Source organism: Erpetoichthys calabaricus, chromosome 1, assembly GCF_900747795.2.
Source record: "Erpetoichthys calabaricus chromosome 1, fErpCal1.3, whole genome shotgun sequence".
In the NCBI taxonomy this organism is placed as follows: domain Eukaryota; kingdom Metazoa; phylum Chordata; class Cladistia; order Polypteriformes; family Polypteridae; genus Erpetoichthys; species Erpetoichthys calabaricus.
In genome coordinates, this window is record NC_041394.2 from 284,067,112 (window position 1) to 284,091,611 (window position 24,500).

At 37.4% G+C, this 24,500-nt stretch overlaps 1 protein-coding gene across 1 annotated transcript in view; it reads right to left on the reverse strand.

Annotated features, from left to right (window-relative positions):
* Positions 1-24,500, reverse strand: part of pwp1 (PWP1 homolog, endonuclein) — a 72,348-nt gene that overhangs the window by 44,579 nt on the left and 3,269 nt on the right. Inside the window, exons 3-4 of the mRNA XM_028815904.2 lie at positions 1,411-1,580; positions 185-270 (exon numbers count right to left, since the gene is read on the reverse strand). Of these exons, the coding sequence (XP_028671737.1) occupies positions 185-270; positions 1,411-1,580 (256 nt within the window). The remainder of the gene's footprint in view (positions 1-184; positions 271-1,410; positions 1,581-24,500) is intronic.

Consider the following 24,500-nt stretch of genomic DNA (forward strand, 5'->3'; position numbering starts at 1 on the left):
TATTGTAAACTTGCTACTTTTGATTGTTCAAAATATTAATATTACAGGTTACTTACCATGCTTTCAAATAACTGCAATCTGCTCACTAGTTTTGGATTTTTATGAAAAAGTCAGTATAAATATATTTTTGCTAACAACATGTTACTCTATGCTTTACTTAAATTTCTAGTAGCTTAACACTTACAGTATCCTTAAGGGTAATGTAAGGATCCTCTTCATTATTGCCATAAACAGTCAGCCCCGCCAAGGTGTCCCCTAGGTTATTTGTATCTGGATAATTAATAACACAAACATTTTTATTCTTGCATATGTCATAACACAATATTCTCCAAACCACCTTAATCTAATTCAAGGCTGAAGGGTGTCAAAGCCTATAATGGCATCATTAGGCACAAAGCTGGTAAAACCCCTGTACAGGACTCCAGCCCATTGCAGGGCTCACTCATGAATACATCCATATTTAAATGGTCAATTGGGAATTACCATTTAACCAAAGATGCACACCTTTGGGCATGTGGGCAAAACATTCAACTATACACAAAAAATCGCCAGGAGTAGGATGCAAACCCCACTGCACTACTGTTCTCCACAGGGTTACATATTTTTCCTACAAATAGTTTATTTGGAAAAACAGAAAAATTAAATGTATAATTTGCACTTAAATATCAATTTATAGGAAGTATGGCTCTGGATCAGATTTTGTATTGTATAACGACATATAAAAAGTACAAGAAACATCAACTCCAAAGTGTATTGGGAAATCATACACCTAATGCCTTATTTTTACAATGGAAGCAAAGAACAGTTCATTATGAGTATGATATATTTCAATACAGAGAGTTTTTTAAAAAAATTATCACTGAATGATTATTTGAAACTCATCTATTACAGCAGAACTACAAGAAAGTGTGAAACAAGCTTTCAGCAGAAACACCTTTCTTCGAGTTTCCTGAGCAGTAACTAGCAGTCTTGTAATGCATAAACACATAGGGTCTCTTAAAGAGATTGTTTCCAACTTGTGTTAATGCAGAGGTATTCTCCAAATCAACAGGACTTGGATTATATCAATTACTTATCTTATCAATAGTCTGTGTGTCTCATTTTGTTTTCTGTTTATGATGCTTCCACCTAACTGCTGGCACTCCAAGAAGTATTATATACATAGAAAATATCAAAGCATTACCTAAAAATAAAAGTAATCTTTAGAACGAGCCTGAAGCATTGCAGCATTACTGAAAATGCTGCAATAAAGGTATCACTTTAAACACATATCTGTACAATAACAGAATTTGCATTTCTCACAACTGAGATAGGTAAATATGTAGAGAAGGCAGTTTCCACAGTTCAATTAGCAAACAATCCATCTGATTACCATTAATAATAATGGTAAAAATATTTTTCAATTATTACCTGTGTCATTATCATAATTATCTAAGTCATATTCTGCAAGTTCATCTACATCTGTTTTCGCATGAGCATTGGAATCATCTTCACAATCTTCGCCTGCAATTTCACCACCTTCCACTGCATTTTCCACAACTTGTCCACTGTCGTCATCATCATCATCATCTACTTCTTCTCTGATGGGGAGAAAAAAAAAACATTAAAAACTACCAATGGAATTGAGATTGTGGCTCTAAAAAAGTAAAACTTTAATTCAAGTGTATTTATAGTATACCCATCTGAAAATAATTAACAATGTATGGTTTATTTAATTTATTTTTAGGTGCATTCACATATAATGCATGAAGCACCCATTGCGATACCCCATCTTGTTGAAATGTGGCATTCTAACTCTTCAAGGAAATTTGTTGAGATTGCCCCGTATAAAGTTTTAAAATCACCATCAAAAAGCATTGGCAAATCTGCAGACTTGACTATCTTTAAACAGAGAAACATTCTGTGCATATTAAAGTACATATTAGTTTACCATTTTTTTAAATTTTTACCTTGACAGTGGTTACACTAACTTGTATATTTTGCATATTCTTCTCATTTTTACTTTCAATAGCTACTATCGGTAATGAACAGATCTTTGGTCCAAGATAATTAAACACCAGCAGATTGTGTGCTGCATGCACTGGTAGAGTTTCTCACTGTCACTGGCTGTTTGTGCAGCCGACTGGGCAGGCAGGTAATCTGGTATCTGCAAGTCCAATTGTAGTTTCAACACAATGTTTCTGCTTTATAAAGGCTTCAAAGAGGTTTGAGCACAAACGGAAGAAAACCAGTGTACCAGCATTTAAATCTTCCCAATGCTTTAAGCCAGTGTTTCTCTCCACGAAAAGGCCAGCACGGCAAGTATATTAACACTGTTATTGCCTACTGCCAGTCCACAAAATGTTGCCTATGAAGTGGTAGCAGTGAGCAGTGCTCCACAGCTAGTAAACCTAGAAGCAATCCGCTGTTCTACCTATTTCTAACTGATCAAACCACTCAAACCCACACAGTCTTTACATGAACATTAAGTAATCCATTTGAAATTCCACAGAGAACCCCCAGGTCCCCAAAGAGATTCTCTAACTAAAAATAGTCCATTGTCAAAAAGTTTGAAAACCACTATAACTTAAATGATCTTACCATAAAATTATAAAACACAAGCAAGGAAAACAAAATGTTATTTAGCTGTGAATAAAGTACCATATGACATGACTATTTCACTGACACTATAATATGCTAGGGTGACCAGACACCCTGGTTAAAGGGACAGTCCTGATTTCAGGATATGCATCCCCATAAACAATTGAAGAATATCAAAATATCCTGGTTTTAACAGGCTGCCCATATAATAAACTTTTTCAGTGCAGCAAACATTGCATCACAAAAACAGACATTGTCACAATATACTTAAAACGGCATGCATGAAGGTCCAAGGGGGCACATCCACTTGATTAACAACTTGTGTTATATTAACAAGAAATGGAAAAAAAAAAAGAGCACTGGCAATTATTTATTTATACTTCCAAGCACTGTGTGGAATCATACATGTTTATTTGTGAAAGTGTTTTTTTTTCCCCATGCTCTGATCCCCCTCTGTTGTTGAAGAGATAAAGTAAGCATTATGAGGATGGGGGCGGCACGGTGGCGCAGTGGGTAGCGCTGCTGCCTCGCAGTTGGGAGACCTGGGGACCCGGGTTCGCTTCTCAGGTTCTCCCTGCGTGGAGTTTGCATGTTCTCCCTGTGTCTGCGTGGGTTTCCTCCGAGCACTCCGGTTTCCTCCCACAGTCCAAAGACATGCTGGTTAGGTGGATTGGCGATTCTAAATTGTCCCTAGTGTGTGCTTGGTGTGTGGGTGTGTTTGTGTGTGTCCTGCGGTGGGTTGGCACCCTGCCCGGGATTGGTTCCTGCCTTGTGCCCTGTGTTGGCTGGGATTGGCTCCAGCAGACCCCCGTGACCCTGTGTTCGGATTCAGCGGGTTGGAAAATGGATGGATGGATGGATTATGAGGATGGGCTTTATGTGTGACCATGCATGCTACACAAGTCTGGTCACCCTGTAATTTACCCTCAGAGTGCCACATTCACCTAATATCCGTAATTGTCAGTTACTGTAATAAAGTTTGCCTTTCACTTCTGATATTCCCTAACATTTGTCATAACTGAATAGCTTTGCATTTCTCATTTCATGAAAATGACTATGGCCATACATTCTCAAACAAACAAGGAATTAATAACAAAAGTTTCTATTTATTTAGGTTATGTTAATTGGCACTTTCAAATTTTTACCATGCTATGTGTTTAGGTGCATGTGTAAGAGTGATCCCTGTGGTGAACTAGAATCCTGCCCAAGCATATTCATAAGCTTTTATCAGACTCTTTAGGTTACCCCTCTGGCCCATGCAACCCTGTCAATGGATTGAGAAGTTTCTAGAACCTACCTACTGAACTCAGTCCATTAAAAGCCACAGTGCACGCCAAGTCCTCAAATGCACCTCAATGATAAGCCTTGTATACATTTTCTACCTTATTCCTAAATTCACTTACAATTTATTAATTTAAAAATGAGACAGACGTTGCTACAGTAACTCTCCAAATTAATACTCAAATGAAGTCCTGTTATTCTCTCTCAAACATTATGTGTAAGACGATAATAAAAGAAAACTGAGCTGCTAAAAATTATTATTTATACTTGCAAATCCATATTACTAAACGAGAATGGTAAACCGGATGGACGCAGGGACATGGGCCGTGGACGCAAAAGACGAAGTGCGCAGGCGTCACACAAAGCCCCCCTCCAAGCACCGGAAAATAAGAAATGATGTGCCGCGCCCATAAAGCACACAAACAAAAGGAGTCAGACGCAGGCGCCACACAAACCCATGGCATAAAGCGCCACACAAAGCCCATAGCACACGAAATGGGACACACACAAAAAAGAGGATTCAGACCCACGACACACAAAGCCCCCCTCCACTAACAGAAATAAAAAATGAGGCGACGCACCCCTAGCACACACAAAAAAGGAGTCAGACGCGAGCGCCACACAAAGCCCATTGCACACGAAACGGGACAGACTACGGATTTCACACACTAACATAAATAAGAAATGAGACACAAAGCACCCCTCCACTAACAGAAATAAGAAATGAGGCAACGCGCCCATATCACACATAAAAGAGGAGTCAGACACACACCCCAAAGTGAAACGGGACAGACTACGAACTCCACACACGGTCACCCATCGAGCCCGAGATTGAGGCTCAAAAACAAAAGAGCAACCAACAACGAACACTCGAAATCATACAAACACCCCACACATACGGACAACACAACATATTTGAATCAGATTATCCCCGCCTAACAGTAAAACGGGACAGCCTAAGGAGTCCACAAAACTTCACAAATCAGGCCCGAGATAGTACTGAAAAAGAGGACTCACACCCCCACACCACAGTTAAACGGAACAGACTACGGAGTTCTCAAAGGGTCACACATCAAACCCAACATATTACAGAAAGAGATTTGTGTTTCGGAAAACGGCAGATACTACGATAGAAGCATTCGCCTACAACTCACATCTGAAATCAACGTACAGACTATACAGCACATTCCTCGCACTTCTAAAAAGACACACGCCTACAAACGACGTCATACATAAACAACAAGAGACCGGACTACAATACATATACAGGCGCGACACCTGATGGATAATAATACGAAGAAACGAACAGTCCGTATTAAACATACATCATCTAAACACGTTCAAACTATACCGCATAGGTGAATCTCATTACAATGATGCACTATTAACCGTACAACCACAGAAAAGGCTCCATATTAACAGTGAGTACGATCCTCCTTATTACTTATCCATATTACTAACGATAAAGAACAAACAAGTCATGAATTCACGATCACGGGTACAAAACAATACGCCTCGAGTAACGGGACCATAAACACGAACCCGCATGAAAAAAAACAATACACATCGGCGCCTACAACGCGCTTCTGACACCGCGGAAGAAAAAATGTCTCGGCTCCAAAAACACACGTCACTCCTTATTCAGGTATCCACTATGAAAATGAACAGTAACAATGCACGTGACATCCGTCTTGCAAAACTGTTAATTATAGATGAATGTACAATGGCATCCAGTCACTTACTCAACACCATTGATAAACTTCTACAGACGTTGATGAATAATAATATTCCCTTTGGGGGAAAGGTACTTTTATTAGGAGGAGATTTTAGACAGTGCTTAGCTATTGTTCCACATGCCATGCGCTCAGCTATTGTTCAGTCCACCTTAAAATACGCGGACATTTGGCATTGCTTTCAAAAGATACAATTGGTACAAAACATGCGATGTCCAGATCCAGAATATAACAATTGATTATTACAACTGGGACATGGAACACTCACCAATACAGATGGACTTCACCCAGATATTATTACAATTCCTCAACCCTTTATCTGCGACGACTTAGTTACGGAGATATTTGGAACAACAATCTCATTAGACCAAATACCCCTTTTAACACAACGGACTATATTATGTCCAAAAGATATTAATGTTGATCACATAAATAACCAAGTCATTGCATTACTTCCTGGAGAAGCACGGCTCTTTCTAAGCTCTGACAAAGTTGACTCTGATGACGACAATGACCATCTTAATTTCCCCTTACAATATTTGAACACTATTAACCCAGCCACATTACCACAACACAATCATAACCTTAATATCGCAACAATAATCATGCTATTAAGAAACCTTAACACTAAACAAGGTTTATGCAATTGTACACGTTTAGTCGTCAACATCATGACACACAATGTTATTGAAGCAAAAGTTCTTACAGGATCACATGCTAACAATACTGTTCTGATTCCTAGAATTGACCTTACAAGTTCTGACCTAGAATTACCTTTTACACTTAAACGGCAACAGTTCCCCATTAAACCTACATTTGCCGTGACCATCAACAAATCACAAGGACAAACCATATACAAGGTTGGCATCTATCTCTCTCTGACCCCTTTTTTGGACATGGACAACTTTATGTAGCCTTCTCACGAGTTCGACGTTCATCTGACATTATAGTTAAGGTTATAAATGATCCATGCCAAGGAAAACTCATTCAAGGACAAGACACCATCTTTACTACAAATGTTGTGTACAAGGCAATTTTCCAATAAATCTTTACACTGTCCCATGCAGTTTCTTCTTTGCTTCCTATATGCGTCATCTACACCTTCACACTATGATATATCTCATACATATATCATGCTATTTGTAATTACCCAACACCAGTGGTTGGCGAGCGAAGCGAGCAGGGGGTGGAGCCCCCTAGTTGCAAACTAAATTGATCTGCGAAGAAAGCCAAAAAAAAACTCAAGGTTTCATATTTGTGTTTGTAGGACAGACTGGCATTACCCACTTCAACTTGCTGTGCTTTGGCACAAACATTCCTTGTTTAAGAGGAAGCTGCCAGACCCTATTTTCTGACAGCAGCTCAAGAGTCAGTTCTCCTCACTCTATGGAATGTATTTTCTGGGTCTCATTTGATAAGATGAAAATGACATCTAGAGATATCTATATGATGTACCATTTAAATACTTGTTCAGTGAACAGACAGCCATAACTCAACAAGTGACAACCTTGACGGAGAAATGTTTACACAAATTGTCAAACAAAAAGGTTGGGCTTATGTTCACCAAAAAAACAAATGAAGAAAAAAAACAAACAAAAAAAAAAAACTAGTGGCAAAACATTCACTCCCTTATAACCCACTGTAAGCACTAGATCTATGCCCTCTGTGCAGTCGGACTGGCCATGAATTCCCCTACATTGCAGGACCTCTGCTGCCTAGAAGGTAGCTGTAACAAAGGCTGGAGTGATCCCTTTTATTCTGAAGCATAACCTAGTGCTGGATGAGTAAAAGACATTGTAGAAGAGTTGGATGTGGAAGCCATCAAAGTCCACATCTTGCTAAAGTAAAGCAAAGTGCACATGCAAGAGAGACCTATATAAAGCAATATGTTTGTCTTGATGAATAATGCAGTCAACAGATCAACTTCCCAGCAGATGTGATTTTATGCTATGAAAAGTGTACCAACTTTGTGTGAAGCCTTGAAGACAAACCATACCGCTTGCAAACAACGGGCAACCAAAGCAAAGATGAAGAGCTTCTGAACAAAGAAAGGAAAACATGCCAAAAATCCTTCCATATGTGCTGGAGAAAGATGAGTACTAAAGGAATCAGGAAGGGCAAACATCGCCTACACCAGGAGTCAAAAAAACTAAACCATGATTCTGAGAATAAACTTTGATTCTGAGAATTATTGACTGTCAAAGGTAGGTAGTTAGGAAATGGCCAGTTAATGTATTCTAGTTTATTCCTGTAACTGAAAAGTACCCATCTGTTGGATAAATCTTCATCTGCTAAATGTTTCTCTTCCTAAATTCAGTATCAAAGTTCACGTAGCATCTGTCTCTGTCTCTCTCTTCACACATATACCTACAGAGTAGATGTGCTTCAGTGAGTAAACCAGTGCAGACTAGCTGTGAAGAGAGATCAACAACACAGTCACTGTGTAGGTACTAGAACCTTTATAACAAGCTAGGAATTTACCCATGTAACTAACTGAAAGACAAGAGTTCTGATTAGAACATTTTAAAGGCAATCCAGAATGAGCATCCCAGCTAGAAGGTGAAGCACATCTCACATATTGCACCAGTTTTTATTGTCAAGTGTATTACAGAATACAATTAAATTCTAATCAACACTGTAAATGATATATTGTTGGGATATAAATGGTGACAATACAGTAAAACATAATCCAACCTAGGAGAACAGAATTTGGTGCACACGCACTGTCAATATACAGTATAGTATAATAATAATTATTATTATTAAGTATATAGCGCTTTTCCCATGCTCAAGGCGTTTCACAGAGTCTAATAAAAAAAGAGCAGGTATATGTAACATTGAATACAGTTTCCTGAATACATTAAAACAGATAAGATACAGGATATACAAAAGGGCATTAAATAAGAAGTAATAAACCACAGTAAAACACTAAATTCAATACTAAAAGAAAGCCTAGCAAATAACATTTATGATATAACACACATACAAATTATACTGAGCATCTGGACAGAGAGGAAGACTGAAAGAGGGGGCAGAATGTCAGGTTAAGTTAAAAATCTCCCTGAATAGATGAGTTTTAAGTTGTTTTTTTAAAAGAATGAATGGAGTCAGCTGATCTAATTAATTTTGGGAGGTCATTCCTAAGAATACTGTATCAGTATAAAGCTATGAAAAACAATATACAGTATATCATACAATATAGGTGATCATATAGGTTGTCAATAATATAACAGCCTGATTGCCCGTGGTGAAAAACTGTCTCTGAAGTGAAGATGGTTGCCAGAAGGAAATAGTGTGTGAACAGATTATGGACTACGTGGACAGGATTTGTGATGACTGACTGAGGCTATGTCCACACTACTATGCTTTCAAAATGAAGTGTTTTTTTAAAAGAAAAGCAATCTCCATCCACACTTACAGTTTCACACTGTAATGCTAAACTGGTGTTTTCAGAAATAGAGTACATGGCTCTGAAGAGTATTTTCAAAAGTCTTTGTTTTCAGGTGTTACAAACGCTGGAGTAGTGTGGACAAAAAGCATAAAAGGATATTAATGTCTGCATTGTTAAACAAAAACATAATTCCTTTCAAGAATTCCTTTCGAGAATTCCTTTCAACAGCAGGTGGAATTGATTGTTGGGAGCTCTTTAAGGTTGGTGCCAGGAATTTATGATGCAGTTTTGACAGCCCCATGAAGACATTTCATGTCTTGGACAATCAGGTTGAAAACCGACCAGCTATATACCCTTTTGTTAGGATTCCCTCACCAGCAAAGTAGTAAAAGATCACAAATAACCTACTGTATATCTCACACCAAAGTTTTTTAACAAGCTTAGAGAAAAGAAAAAAAAAAAAAAAACACAAACTTCCAATGTAGTGCCTTTACTATACTGGAGAGATCATATGACAAGGAGGTGTGCTGCATACTTTGTCAGATACAAGCGATTCTCTTTGAACGACAGAAAGTTGCAGTGCAAGAACACATTAGCTCACCCTGGGTTAATGAGAGTATTCATGGTCTGAAATTTAGGAATGCTCCAATTGATCATCCACTGATTTAAATCCGCCAATTTTCACACCAAAAATCTTCAATGATCTGTAAATTGACCGAGCACAAAAAAATATTTTCAGCCCCTTTCTTCCTAAGCTTTGACTGTTACAAAAGTTCCCAATAAATTAAACAATTGAATAATCTATAGTTCTATCATTCAGATACTATTTTCTAGTTTGTTGTTTTTGAAGTGAACACAATTCTGCGTAGAAATCCGGTTATGCCTCTATCTGTTTTTGTGTTTCCTGTACGTTTTCTCGTTAAAGGCACATGAATTAGCCAGCTGCACGAGAAAGAAATGTCAAAGCGAGCAGTATCAGATACCCTAACTACGTCGAAAAAACTAAGAAACATGAGCTTAACTGCAAAATTGAGGGCACAACAATATCCCGGCAACTTTTACGAATCTGGACAACTTTTCTGCAAGTTTTTCCAGCATACCATAGACTAGACACAAAGAGATACTTGCAATAACCAAGTCAAATCTAAAACCAATCTCAAAAACAAGGAGAAATTGAGATCAAAAAGTGTCCCCCTTCAGGTAACAATAAAGGAAATAATAAAATAGTCAGATGCAAGACACCAGTTTGTGTTCATATGAGTCAGACATACCGCTCGGAAAAAATAACGAAGATTAGTCCTTTCTTTCTTAAACATTGTAAACAAGAAGGCACGCTGCCAAAAATTGAGAGCAGTCTTTATCGAACTCATTTGCCCCGTGTCTTTGAACAACATATGGACGGCATTCTTCAAAAGATTTGTGGCAAAAAAATATATGTTGTAGTTGATGAAACCACTGATAGCTGAGACCACATAGTTCTCATCATAGTGACAGGTGAGTAAACATTTGGCTGTATGGTAATTCTTTTATGCAGGCAGTTCTAATTGTACGAGATGCATTTTCTGTGAATCATTTAACCGATTACATTATACAGGTATTTAACCGGTATTAACAGTCTTTCCCGTAGAAAATGTTATTAGTGAACAGCACTAGTTGTTAATGGGTTCCCTTTTAAAAATTAACAACGATGTTTCGGGATTTAATAAATGTTTTGCTTCACGGTGACAAGGCGTGCAAGGTTCCGTTATAAACTCGACACCTATAAACCTGGGCAAAAGAGCAGGCTCTCCTCAGATGCAACGAGCCCTTAAAAGCAGGTCACTCTTTCTTTTTTCTAAAAGTGAAGTTAACTTTCATCTTAGAAGGAAGCATCAAAGTAGTAACAGCTGCAATCTCAGCATACAGCATCATGGAGGATCTGGGCTCCTACCTGATGAATGGAACTGCAAAATAAGGTTCAGCTGGCTAGTGTGCCGTTTCATGAAAAGGATTGTAAAGTGCCATTTAATTATTGTTTATTTTGTTGTAGCTATTAGTACTTTCTTACAGTAAAAGAAAAAAAAAACATAAAAACCCAAAAATCCAAATCAAGGAAAAATAAAATGGTTAAAACCAGAAATCAAAAAAAAATAAAACAGAATTTGTGAAAAAATAAAACAGATTCCATAGGGCAGTAAGTAATTTAGTTGTAGTGTTCTTTTACGCAAAGTATTGCAGTAGCTGAGCTAGAGCACACATCTTTTTTTTTTTTTTTTTTTTTTTCAGCAAATTTTCTGCAATGTAAACAAAGAACAGCGAGTGGAGGCTTGTTTTATGGTGATTGGAATAGTAGCCTTTATGTTAAAGAAAGTGAAGTAATAAACTGAGAAAAAGGAATCGGAGAAGTCATCATGTACAGTTAGACAAACGGCAAGAAAAGCTACTTTAATGAATTCAAACCTTTTTACTTTGTTGTTTAAATTAAAACTGACACCATTTTAGTTTGGACAGCAAGCTTGTTTTAAGTGCAGCAGAATACATTTTTCATTTCAAAAGATAAAGTAGAATTTGAGATCACCGCTTACTAAACAATAGGCTTTTTTTTTAAAATTGTACTATGTTTATTATTTGTTGCTGTGTATTATACGTTTTATTAAGAAACAAGTACTACATAATTAAAACGGTAATCTATATTTATAATTACACCTCAAGAACTACGAATGTCTACCTGAGGCACTGAAGAAAAAAAAAAAACCAAACACCTGTATAAATGTAATAAATATATATTTTAATAGAAAACATTTAAAATGATTAAAACCTATAAGTGCAAGTATATTTACATTTAAGCAGTGTTTAAATGACAATATCAATTAATTGATTGATTGTGTGAGAATTTTTTTTTTTCATCCAGAGAAAGTTAAATTTAAAAAAAATAAGTTTTTATCCTATTTCAGATAAGTACATTACAGAAAATATTAAACAATATGACAGCTTATAATTATTAGAAGCATTTAATTTTTTTTGTCATATGTATTATAGGTAAATATTTTTATATGTATGTTAAAGTATGTATTGTAAGGAAATTTTACCTACTGAGGTATTTTTATAGTCACTGACTAACAAGCCTACACAATTTCATTTTGTTAATTAAAAAAAAAGAACAGTTAACATGTGTGGTCTATAGTTTATTTATAGGAATACCAAAGCTAATACTTTAATATAGGACATAACACTTCTATGCATCTGGTTATGCAGGACCTTAGTGTAAAAAGTTTTTTAAAAGGACAAAGGAAAAAAGAAAATTGAAATCTGTATCAGAATCAGTCATTCAAGTAAAATAAAATTGGTCATTGGTATTAGTTTTAAAAAACTTGATCTGAGCATCCAAACTAAAATTTGAGCACGGGTAGAGGTGGCTATCTTTATGGTACAATTTGACTACTACTCTAGTTTAACAGATAATTCTTGTGTACTGTTTAAAACACTTGCTAATCTAACAAACCTAACTTGTGATGTACAATGGAAAATACCTACAAACATTAGCAAGGCAGGATGTAGGAATTATTTTAATGATAAATCTTATATTGCTAGTTTTAAAATTTCAGTGTTACCTAGCAAATTAAATGATGCATTGCCAATCCCATTTACTCACTGCACAAACTACGTTAGTGATTTTAACTTGATAACAGAAAAGAAAGTCATAGCTTTAATTTCTAAAATAAAACCAACTACTTGTCTCTTAAGACCCAGTTCCAATGAAACATCAATTGCTGTTCTAGAAACACCCATTCTTATAATTATCAATAGATGTTTACTGACTTTCACAGTTTCTTAAGGGTCAGTGTTCACACCATTTTTGAAAAACTTACAGATAGAACCACAATAGTCTAATAATTATAGATGATTTCCAAATTTACCTTTTCTTTCTAAAATACTTAAAGTATTTACCATGCAGCTTCAGTTTCACCTTATATATAACATTTGTTTGAGGAATTCCAGTCAGGTTTCCACACCAGTCACAGTGCAGAAACAGCACCAACCCATATTATAAACAACATTCTAATATACTCTCATGAAGGAATCCTCTGAATTCCATAGTAATTGTGTTGTTAAATTTAAGTATTGCCTTTGAAACCATTTACCAATTTATTCTATTATATGGGCAGGAGAATTACATTGGGCTGTCAAGCACTATCCTGGCCTGGTTTACTTCACAATTATCAAATTGATTTCAGTATGTACAATATGCAACTATACCTTTTCTTTCATAGCAATTTCTTTCAGTTTCTCCAATAAGTGTCCTTAATTAATTGTGTCAGTTAGTTAAAGAAGTGGATGTATGATAAATACTTGCCTCTGAATACAAAAGAACTGACATGGTACTTATTGGAGGGAGTGATACAGACTGGAACAAAACTACACATTTTTAATCCAGGTGGCTTACTGATTTTTTTTTTTTTTTTTACTGATCAGCATGCAACTTAAGCTTTATCTTTGACATTAATATGTCTTTTAAAACATACATCACAGAATAATCTAAAACATTCATTTCAAAATTAAGACAGCTTTTGAATAATGAGGATACTGAGACATTAATATAGGCACAGTATTTATTACTAATAGGATTAACTACTGCAATGCATTATTCACCAACTGTTCAAACTTTTCTATAAACAGCTTTCAGTTCATTTAAAATGCTGCTGCAAGAATCATTATAAGAATTAGAAGGTATGACCACATAACTCCTGTTCTTAAGTTGTTATATTGGCTCTCAGTTAATCTTCAAGCTCACTTCAAAATGCTCCTTCTTGCACATAAAAGTTTTAACTGGCCAAGCCTTTGCTTATTTTTGTGAATTTATTGTTGTTTACAAAGCAGACCGTGCATTAAGATCTCAACAGGCCAGCTTACTAAAGATTCCAAGAATTATCAAAATAACAATAGGAGATCAAGCCTTAAACTACAGGGCCCCAAAGTTGTGGAACAATCTGCTTGCTTATATAAGTGATGCTGCTTTGGTTTCAGTTTTCAACTTTAGGCTGAAGATTCACCACTTTAGCTGTGCATACTCTAATCAGAGGTGCTGATTAGGTATGCATATTACATTTCTGTTTGTACCCACCTGCATAAAACTATAAGTAATACAATAAATATGAATGGCTTCTAAACCTCAATTTTTTTTGTATTCTTGCTTATGTAAACTCTCATTACTTACATTATGCAATATAGTAATGCAATAGTCAAAATGACAAAGATATTATGACATAAGCATATCTCAAACTCACGGCGCCAACTGGCTGCAGTGCACAGAGTGTGTGTGTGTGTTAGGGCTGTGTGGTATACCAGTACTGGAAAGGACAGGAAAACCCAAATATTAAAATGGAATGGTACCAGCATTTTGGGATTTTTGGTGCCAGAAGTAAATATCAGCTTTATTCTCAACTCTCCAATTCACAATACTTGCTATTACAGTTGTAGAAAAAAAGATCGTTTAACACACTCCACAAAACAACGGTATACGCTTTGACCCAATTGGATCTTAAGGCCTCCCACCACCTCCCCATTGCCTCAATATGATCTGGACTTCAAATATCAAGTTGGAAGTTGTGTATAGCACGATGCACCAGGGAACCTGAAGTATGACAAAGGATTTTGGAGATATCCATTATTAGCTTTGGGACAATTTTGGTAGTGGTACTGAGGTTCGAAAGCTTGTATCAATACCAAAAGTCAAAGGTTCTGTACTGATCCAATACTAGTGTGTGTGTGTGTCTGTCTCCTCTAGCACAACACTCAATACAACATACAAATTAATCATTAAGCTTCAGTTACCTTCTGCTACTAGCCTTTTATTTTCTGTAAGCATCAAGTCTTTTGCTAGTTTCTTTTGCTTTCTCCCCAACACCCTGCTGGGTTAGCTATTGCAGTGGCAAAAGCAAAGTGTTACATATGGGCAAAAGGAATATACATTATAAATACAAGATGGGAGACACTGTCATTTAGGATGGAACCTCTGAAAAGTATTTAGCAGTATAGGTTGACGCAACATTTTCATCAACTAAATTTAATTACACAGAAGCAACTAAAAAAGTAAAACAATGTTAAGTTTATATCATAAAAACTGTTGAATGCTCAAACTACATAATGTACTAGTAAGACCACATCTGGAGTATTGTGTGCAGTTCTGGTACAAGAAAGACTTAGCAGCGCTAGAAGCTGTTCAGAGGAGTGCAACTAAGTGCATCTCAGAACTTAATGACATGCCCTACTCAGAGAATTAAACCTATTTAGTCTCAAGCAGGGGAGACTGCGTGGGGACCTAATCCAGGTATTTAAAATCCTCAAAGGCATTGTTAAAGTAAATCCAGCAACATTTTTTTGACTTTAGAGTGAATCACATACTCACGGACATCAGTGGAAATTAAGGTGTATTTAAAAACATAAGACAGGGAGCACTTCTTTACACAAAGAATTGTGGAACTCTGGAAGAAACTACTGAGACACTGAATTGAAGCAAAAGCCTTGACAACCTTTAAGAAAAATATGGATGAGATATTGGGACAACTTAGGTATCAGCTAAACAAACAAGCTTGATGGACTGAATGATCTCCTCTCATTTCTCAAATTTATGATGTTCTAATTTCACTGCTATTCATTACTATCTTTTTAATGGATTGTCCAAGCAAGATTACTAAACTGTTAGATTTGTTTTGTAATTCTGTTTAAAGAATTGGTGAATAACTTTTTGAAGACGGTTTTAACTTAAGCTATCAAAAGCACTGTAAAGATGCTGTATTTTACTCATCACTTGGTGCAGTTTTATAATTTATTTTCGAACACGCATATAATAAATATCATCAGACTGAATAAGTGGATTGCTTTACGTTTAAAATATAGGCAATAAAAGGATTAGATATACTGTTGTCCTCTGTGCTCTGTTCTGTGACTCTAACCAAAGTCACAAAAACCAGTATATGCAAATACATAATTTGGAAACTACAATTTATGCAAATCATAAAAAATATATGAAATAAGCACATGGACATGTATTACTATCTATGATTTGCGAGGTAATGAATTGAACTTTGTCTTTCCTTATATAAAACATTAAAATGGAGACAGGAAGAATGCTTACTAATTAACAGAAACTGATGCCACATGACAGGTAAGGATTCGAACACAATACAACTGAAACTCAAAATTTAGTAAAAAAAACACATACTGTAAAATAAAAATGGCTGGAAAAAACATGCTTTTTGAAAACATTCTTTGAGGCATGGCTATTCGTGAAACTGGGGAAAAAAAGTTTCCTTTGCAAATATTTAATGTGAGAAAATATACCACATTTGTGGTATATATGGTGCTGATCTTCAATCTTTAACACTAGATTTACCAGAGCCTACGTAAAAACTCATAGATCCAGCCCACCTTAAATCCGTTCACACCTCTCCCTCAGCGTCTTTTGTCCTGTAAATGTGCCGATTAAGACAAGCAGCCTGCTATTCCATCCCCCACCGCCGTAGACCGTGCACAAACTTCTCCCAGCTTATGCCTTGATTGATTATCTGGGAGTGATCTGCTGGAGTTTTAGAGTGGAAATAATAGATCATTATTTGGAACACATGCATTTCATGTGTGTTCCGTTTCTATAATAATCTGTGTAAACACATTGTTAAAACAGAAACGTTTGTCATATTTCAGTAGTAAATGACAAAATGTTGGCATAAACCATATAATGTGTGAAGCCTGAAGTCCAAAGATCAAATAAACACTTTCACAAAAGGTTCAAGGACGATACAACAGCTTCTGTGGCGTAGTGGTAAGATTTGCTGACTTGTAATCAAGAGTCCCCGGTCTGCCTCTCGTATTTGCCGTTTTCAGTAGTGAGCTGCTTTTATTGTTAATATTATACAGTACACACATACATTTGGTTTGCGTCTGTAACAGACGGTGTACATTTATAGGACTTGTGAAAGTTACTGTTTTTTTTTCCCCACTTTTATTCTCTCAGTCACGATCGCGATACATACTACCGCCCTAGGGATCTGACGCTGTTAGTTTTTATTTGAAACTGGGAGTAACTGTAGATGTGAGTAGTGTTTTGAGGCAATGGAACTGGACATTCTCTGATCTGGAGGGATAAAAGCTGACACACAAACGCTGGTGAATCTGCCTTCTTCATATCTCACCTTCACTTGATTATTTTTTTTTTATGTTTTACTGAGTGTTCTTGCTCACGCTGAATTAGTATGCACCTTATGGTCTATGATGTCAAAAAAAAAAAAAAAAAAACAGATGTCGTTCCTACATTTACGACGTGTGTACCTGTTGCAATGCGCACACTTCTCTCTATACTGTGGTTTCTATTACACACCTGAAAGAAAGACAATATATGTGACATTTTGAAGAAATCATTTTATGACCTGAATAGTACCAACTAGAAAACATCATCGCACTAATGCAATATTATTTGAAAATGAACAGCATCAGATCGGGTGTGAATTTATGCTGGCACTGCTACTTAGAGTCAGATCAGGAGGGGCGGGGTTGGGGGAGTACAGTGTGATCGTGATTCAGAGAATAAAACTGAAAAAATCTAACTTTTACAAGTACAATAAATTTATACCCAATGTCCCATATACAGTATTTGTCTCTTTTTTTCTCCGTGCTGTGTTGACATCGTGCACAGGTTTACTTAAAATAATTGCAATGGCAATTTAAGTCCATATTGGCCAGCCCTACCAGAAAGCTGCATACAAATTCATACATAAATCCATTAGATTGCAAACATATTCTTGTATGTTCATGTTCTTAAAGACAATCTGGTCTGTCATCGCAAAACAATGCTGCAGCTGGGAATCTTGAATCACTAGGACGGTTTGCCCCCTGCTCGCTTCGCTCGCCAACCCCTGGTGTTGGGTAACCCGAAATACATTGATGTATGTATGAAATATATTGGAGTGTAAAGGTGTAGATGACAAACAAAGGAAGTAAAGAACCCATAGCATGGCTCATTAGAAAGATTTATTGGAATATCTCTTTATACACAACATTTGTAGTAAAGATAGTGTGTTGTCCTTGAATAAGTTTTCCTTGGTATGGAGTATCTACAACTTTAACTTTAATATCAGATGAACACCGAACTCTTGAGAAGGCTACATAAAGTTGTCCATGTCCAAGTACAGGCTCAGAGAGGTATATGCCAACTCTGTCCATGGTTTGTCCTTGGGATTTGTTGATTGTCATGGCAAATGCAGGTTTAATGGCAAATTGGCGTCGTTTAAGTGTAAAAGGTAATTCCAGGTCAGAACTTGGAAGGTCAACTGTAGGAATCAAAACAGTATTGTTAGAATGTGATCCTGTAAATACCTTTGTAGACTTAGCTAAAGGGTGACTGTTTATGAATTCAGCGACGTTTATCATTATCTGTGTATTGCTTGTTTTCAGGAAGGGTCATTCGTTGATAGATTGCGACATCTGGATCTAACACGTAGATTTGTGCATAGTTGCGTTCGTGATATGGTTCAGGGTGCACTGTTCCAATACGATGTAATACTTGTCCACATACGTGAAAGCAGTATGGGCCATTGCCAGCTGGTGGCCCGATATTTACCCCGGTAGATGCAAAAGCAAATGAACTATTGTAGGATCCAATGCAGTCCATAAAGTTTTTACTTTCGGGTACATTGTTAGTTAGAAGCTTCCGTAGATATTCAGGAAAGTCATCTAAAGGAGGCAGTCTAACCTGACCCTTTTGACAACAGCGTGTAAACTCATTAGTTGTAGTGCCAGTTGTTTCTTCAGGGAAGTTAAGTGAATGACAATGACAGCAAATGATATTCATTAATCCTAATGAATGTTCATTAATAGTGGACTCATTACAGAATGCGCTGTCAGCTAATTGGCGGAATTGTTTAGCGGCTGTTTGTCGTTCCTTTCTTTGCCGTTTATGTATTGCCTCTGCTGTTTGAGAGTCACGTTGTAGGCGCCTGCGTTCATTAATTGTATTCAAGCGGGCTCGTTTCTGTATGTCTGTCAGTTGAGATGTTTCGTTTTGGAGCCGTGACTCCTTTGGTTGTGTTGTTTGAGAAGTGCATTGTAGGCGCCTGCGGCGCCCACGTTTAATGATTTTATCCATGCGGGCTCGTTTTTGTAGCTCCGTTAGTTGAGCTGGATCGTTTTGGAGCCGTGACCGTGACTCCATTAGTTATCCGTTGTCTACCGTTAGTAATATGGATAATTGCACTTACTGTTAATACGGAGCGTTTTCTGTGGTTGTACTGTTAATAATGCATCACTGTAATGTGATTCACATATGCTATATGGTTTGGACGTGTGAGGATGCCGAACGTTTAATACGGAGAGTTCGTTTATTCTTATTACCCGGACCATGCTGTGTAGTGTGGACGTTTAGTTTAGAAGCGCGTTGTAGGCGCCTGCGCCTTTCGTACTCTCTTTGTGGACCTTTGCGGACCCCGTAGTGTCTTCCGTTTGACTCTGGGGTGCAGTGCAGAATCCTCTTTTCTGGGTGGCATTAGTTGAGCTATTTCGTTTTTGAGCCGTGACTCCTTCGTTCGCGGTGGATCAGACTTCGCTTAAGGTTTATGAGACGCGCGCTGTAGGCGCCTGCGCACTATGTCTCCTGCGTCCATCGCCGTGTACCTGGGTCCGTGCCTTCCGGTTTACCATTCTCGGTTAGTAATATGGATAGTCAAACACTGTACATTTCTTATAGCCGGCTGTGTACATTTTAAATTCCTGCTTGTACACTGGAAGTAGAAGCACAAATGAATGAACGGATTTAACAAAGTGTTTCTCTCTGTAACAAGCTCTTCAGTATCACAATACCTGTGGTCTTGCTTTGCTCAACATAAATACAGCTAGAAAAGGCAATTCAAATGCAGTGCAGGTTAAGTATTTTGTACTACTTGTGTGAGTTAGGAACTCGCTCAAAAAAGGGAATAAAAGTACAAATTAACTCAATGAATAATAAAAAGCAAATGAAAAGCAGAGACTACTGGTGTCCCATTACAAATGTTTGATCAGTACAACCTGCGGTTTTCTTTTTTTTTTTCTTTTTTTTTTTTTTAGTGCTGTATTGTAGTTCTGTATGTTGTAATCTGTTAATTATGTACTCTCAGGCATATCTGTATTATAATCAAACAGAACCCTTGAGCTTTGATGATTTAGTCTAGCATATTAGGACCCAGTCAGATTTTTGTGAAGCAGAGCACACAATGTTTTCATAGATGTCTTTAATATCAGATGCAGCAGTGTTCTTTGGACATAGATGAGCAGAATTTTGAGAAGGGGAGGCAGAGAAGTCCACTACCTCAGTCTGGTCAGAACACTCCTTTAGGGTTTGAGACAATGGGTGAGGATATCCATTGCCCATAGGCAGGCCACATCATTGATGTAAATAAAAATCAGCAATGGACCCCAAACATTTGCTGAAATTTCTACAAAACTGCAACTGTCACTTTCTCATTTTTTTTTTTTTTTTTTTTTTTATCTTGAGCACCTCAGAAAGAAGCGGTCAAGCATTAATAAGACATTGTCACACTCAGCCCATTTCCATTACTGTGAAACAGGTCATGATTTGTTACTTTGTTTAAATTTCTAGTTACTTCAGTTGCATTTCACACTGCAAACTTGCAATATTTGGTTTATTTATCAAACACAGCTCTGTGAGGAAAATGCTTATTATCGAACAAGTGGGAAAACTACTTGAAAATTATGTTCTACTATTCATGGGAGGAAAAGGACATATCTGAAATAAGCAAGTGTATAAAAGAATGCCAGCTCTGCTGAGGGCATGTGCTTCATTTCTTTGACAGCAAACACAGCAGGCGAGTTACATTTAAATGTATGAAGTTCTTCATTTATTTTGCAGTTGCCACCATAGGAACATAACCTTAGTTTATATTATCTCAAAGCACATGTCTGCTGACTTAACTCTTGTGTGTGTGACATATATATCTGGATTGTTTCATTAACATTTACTACATACGTCAAAGTTAGTGTGCGCATCGAGAGGACACCCCATCTCATCTAGTTGTATCACTTTCACAGCATAAAATTAGGGGGTGCGATCGTCAGTCTCACGGCACATACTGTTCATTTCTTGCCACCTCTGTAAGTGTTTTAAGCAACTTGATCACAGGTGAATTTACAAGTGCTGTCTTATCGTATGCCAGAGAGAAGCAGTAAGCCTGAAACAGGTGCTGTGCTTGCTCTAACTGGCTGGAAATTACACAAGCTGTTTTATACGAATTGTTTTACATTTGTTCCTATGTGCATTTTTATTTGTACCTTTTTAATTGTTTTTAATGCTACAAGTTAACCCTCGACTCATTATGCTGTGAATGAGATTCACATTTATTAGATGAGCTTTACTAGAACGCAAATAGGTTAAAATGGTTCCAATTTAACTGGTTAACTATCGAGTATCTCATGCTGGTTACCATAAAAAATAAATAAAGAACCACTACATTCTACAAATGCCTGCCAACAGCTATACAGAGGGCTATGGCATTTGTTCTGTCTTGGCTACTTTTGTGGAGATATGGTAGCTAGGAGTTTAATATAATCCGATGTGGATTTATCCAGTCCATCTGGCTTACTATTTTTCTTGCAGTCCTATCAGGCAATGAAATTGCACACAATCTGAGTACTGTATGCTCAAAGCTGCATACAAGATCAGATGCACTTTTTTGGAGTTGGTTTTTGGAATCAAGTTTAATTGGACTGAGTTTTTTTGCAAAAATAGGCCCATATTCTTTAGACAATTGAGCCTAGTAGCTTTTTTCCCCCCATTTAGATAATTCTTATAATTAAACTGACTGATCTCTGAACAATCAGCCTAATGAATACTGCACAAAGGGACTAATGGGCCTGGGCTTGTGGGATTCGCACCAATTATTTAAAACTCCCACATGGTTTAACTTAATAAAGCAGGAAAATCTGGCTGCTCTATCAAGGCAAAAAGTCTTTTATTATTGCCATTTCATCCTTCGATGGAATTAGTTCATAAACAAAAATACATGTTTTGTGCATGCCAAGAGAGGACAATGATGTGGCTAACTAACTTGTAGAGTTATATATTAGAGTGGAGGAGTTTAAAATGACATAGGGAATAAATATGCATTCATTCACTGAATGTAATGAATATGATTACAGTTGCCTAGTATTCAACAATCCATCCATTTTCTATCTGGCTTACCCAGTATAGGGTCCCAATGAAAAGGTGCCTTGTCACTGGCAGCACTTGGTCCAATGAAGTAAAAATAGAGGCAAGTTTCAAACTGTATTGCTATCTCTGTACCTAGGGCTAGTCTATAGCTTAAAGACAAAAAAAAATGTATTCACAACCTCCACAGCACAGACGTTCATATTATCAGCTCATATATTTAAAGTATGAGGTAAATCTAACTGATATGGACAAGCAGTTACTGTAGATGAGCTGTTAAAACAAATTGGCACTGACATAATAATGTTTGAATTTGTTTTATTATATATATATATATATATATATATATATATATATATATATATATATATATATATATATATATATATATATATACACATACATACATATACATATATATATATACACACACACACACACACAGTGGAACCTCAGTTTGCGAGCATAATTCGTTCCAGAAACGTGCTCCCAGTCCAAAGCACTCGTATTTCAAAGTGAATTTCCCCATAAGAAATAATGGAAACTCAGATGATTCATTCCACAACCCAAAAATATTCATATAAAAATGATTAATACAAAATGTAAAGTAAAAATACATAAAACAAATTAACCTGCACTTTACCTTTGAAAAGAACCACGGCTGGTGTGAGTGAGTTTCTAAACTCTTGTGGGATTCCACCCAAGGGGATGACACGCGGAAGAGTGTCCCAAAGCAATCGCAGTCTCCCAGAGCTGTAGCAGTTCACCGTAAAAGCGAATCTGAAAAGATCGTGGACATGCTATAACCGCCTGCCATCAATGGGTGATACAAGGAACAAGGAACATTATAAATGCGCAGGGCACAGTATTACTTGGCCACAACCCTGCCTGACTGCTGTGTCTGTGTATAGGAAAGTGGCAGATCCCGCTACAATAAATAACCGCGCTGTTGCTGTTTCAAGCTGAATAAAGATGGTGCTGCTAAAGTACTGAGACTCAGCTTCGTGTTTTGGGGTGCAAGACGGGGACTCGCACGTCACAGCACACACGCACACACACACACACACACACACACACACACACAGTCACAATGCTGTAGTAAACAGTACGCTCAGCAGACAAAGCGTATACATACTACTCGAATTGCAAGACCTCGCTCGTTTATCAAGTCAAAATTTATTAAAAATTTTAACTCGTCTTGCAAAACACTCGTAAACCAAGTTACTCGCAAACCGAGGTTCCACTGTATTATATATATTTATTTATTTTAAGCAGTATTCATTTTTCAGTTACTAAACAGAATATGTCACTGAATAGATTTACTATGCACACATGATATAATAATTCAGGTGGTCGATGATGATCACATTATACTGTATAAACCATATGCTAAAATTCCCTTAATCTGTAATTACCCAGAGGGGAATGACTCTCCCACACATTCATCCCTGATGACATGACCTTCAGGTCTTGTGGGAACTAACGAGCCCATCATTCACCCTTCAGCACTACAGCTTTAGGTAGTTGCTGTGAAAAACATCAAGTATTCTTCCTGTTCCAAAGGAGCAAGGTGTCACTTCACTTAACAACAACAGACCTGTGGCCCTTAAAACTCACATAATGAAGACTATCAAGAAGCCGGTTCCTAAATTACAGGAGTCCCCTTTTAAAAGACCACTTGGACTCAATGCAGTTTGCCTATTGGACAAGACTTGGACTGAATGTTTATTGATTTCTCCATCCATCCTCTTCCGCTTATCTGAGATCGGATCGTGGGGGCAGCATCTTGAGCAGAGATACCCAGACTTCCCTCTCCCCAGCCACTTCTTCTAGCTCTTCCGGGAGAATCCTGAGGCGTTCCCAGGTCACCCGGGAGACATAGTCCCTCCAGCGGGTCCTGGGTCTTCCCCGGAGCCTCCTCCTGGTTGGACGTGCCCGGAACACCTCACCAGGGAGGCGTCCAGGAGGCATCCTGATCAGATGCCCAAGCCACCTCATCTGACTCCTCTCAATGCGGAGGAGCAGCGGCTCTACTTGATTTCTCCAATGTCTTTAATACCATTCAGCCATCCCTGTTAAATGGTAAGCTCAGGGAAATGAATGTGGATGAGCCTGTGGTGTCCTTCAGAATGGACTCTGTCTGGCAGCCTGTAGTTTGTGAGGCTCAAGGACTGTGTCTTTGATATGGAACTGGGTAATACTGGAGCACCACAGGGAGCAGTCCTGTTACCTTTTCTGTTTACCCTGTACACCCTGAACAACAAATATAACAACAAGTCATGTCACTTGCAGAGATATTCTGATATTTATGCACTAATGAGATGTACGGACAAGGAAGATGAGGCAG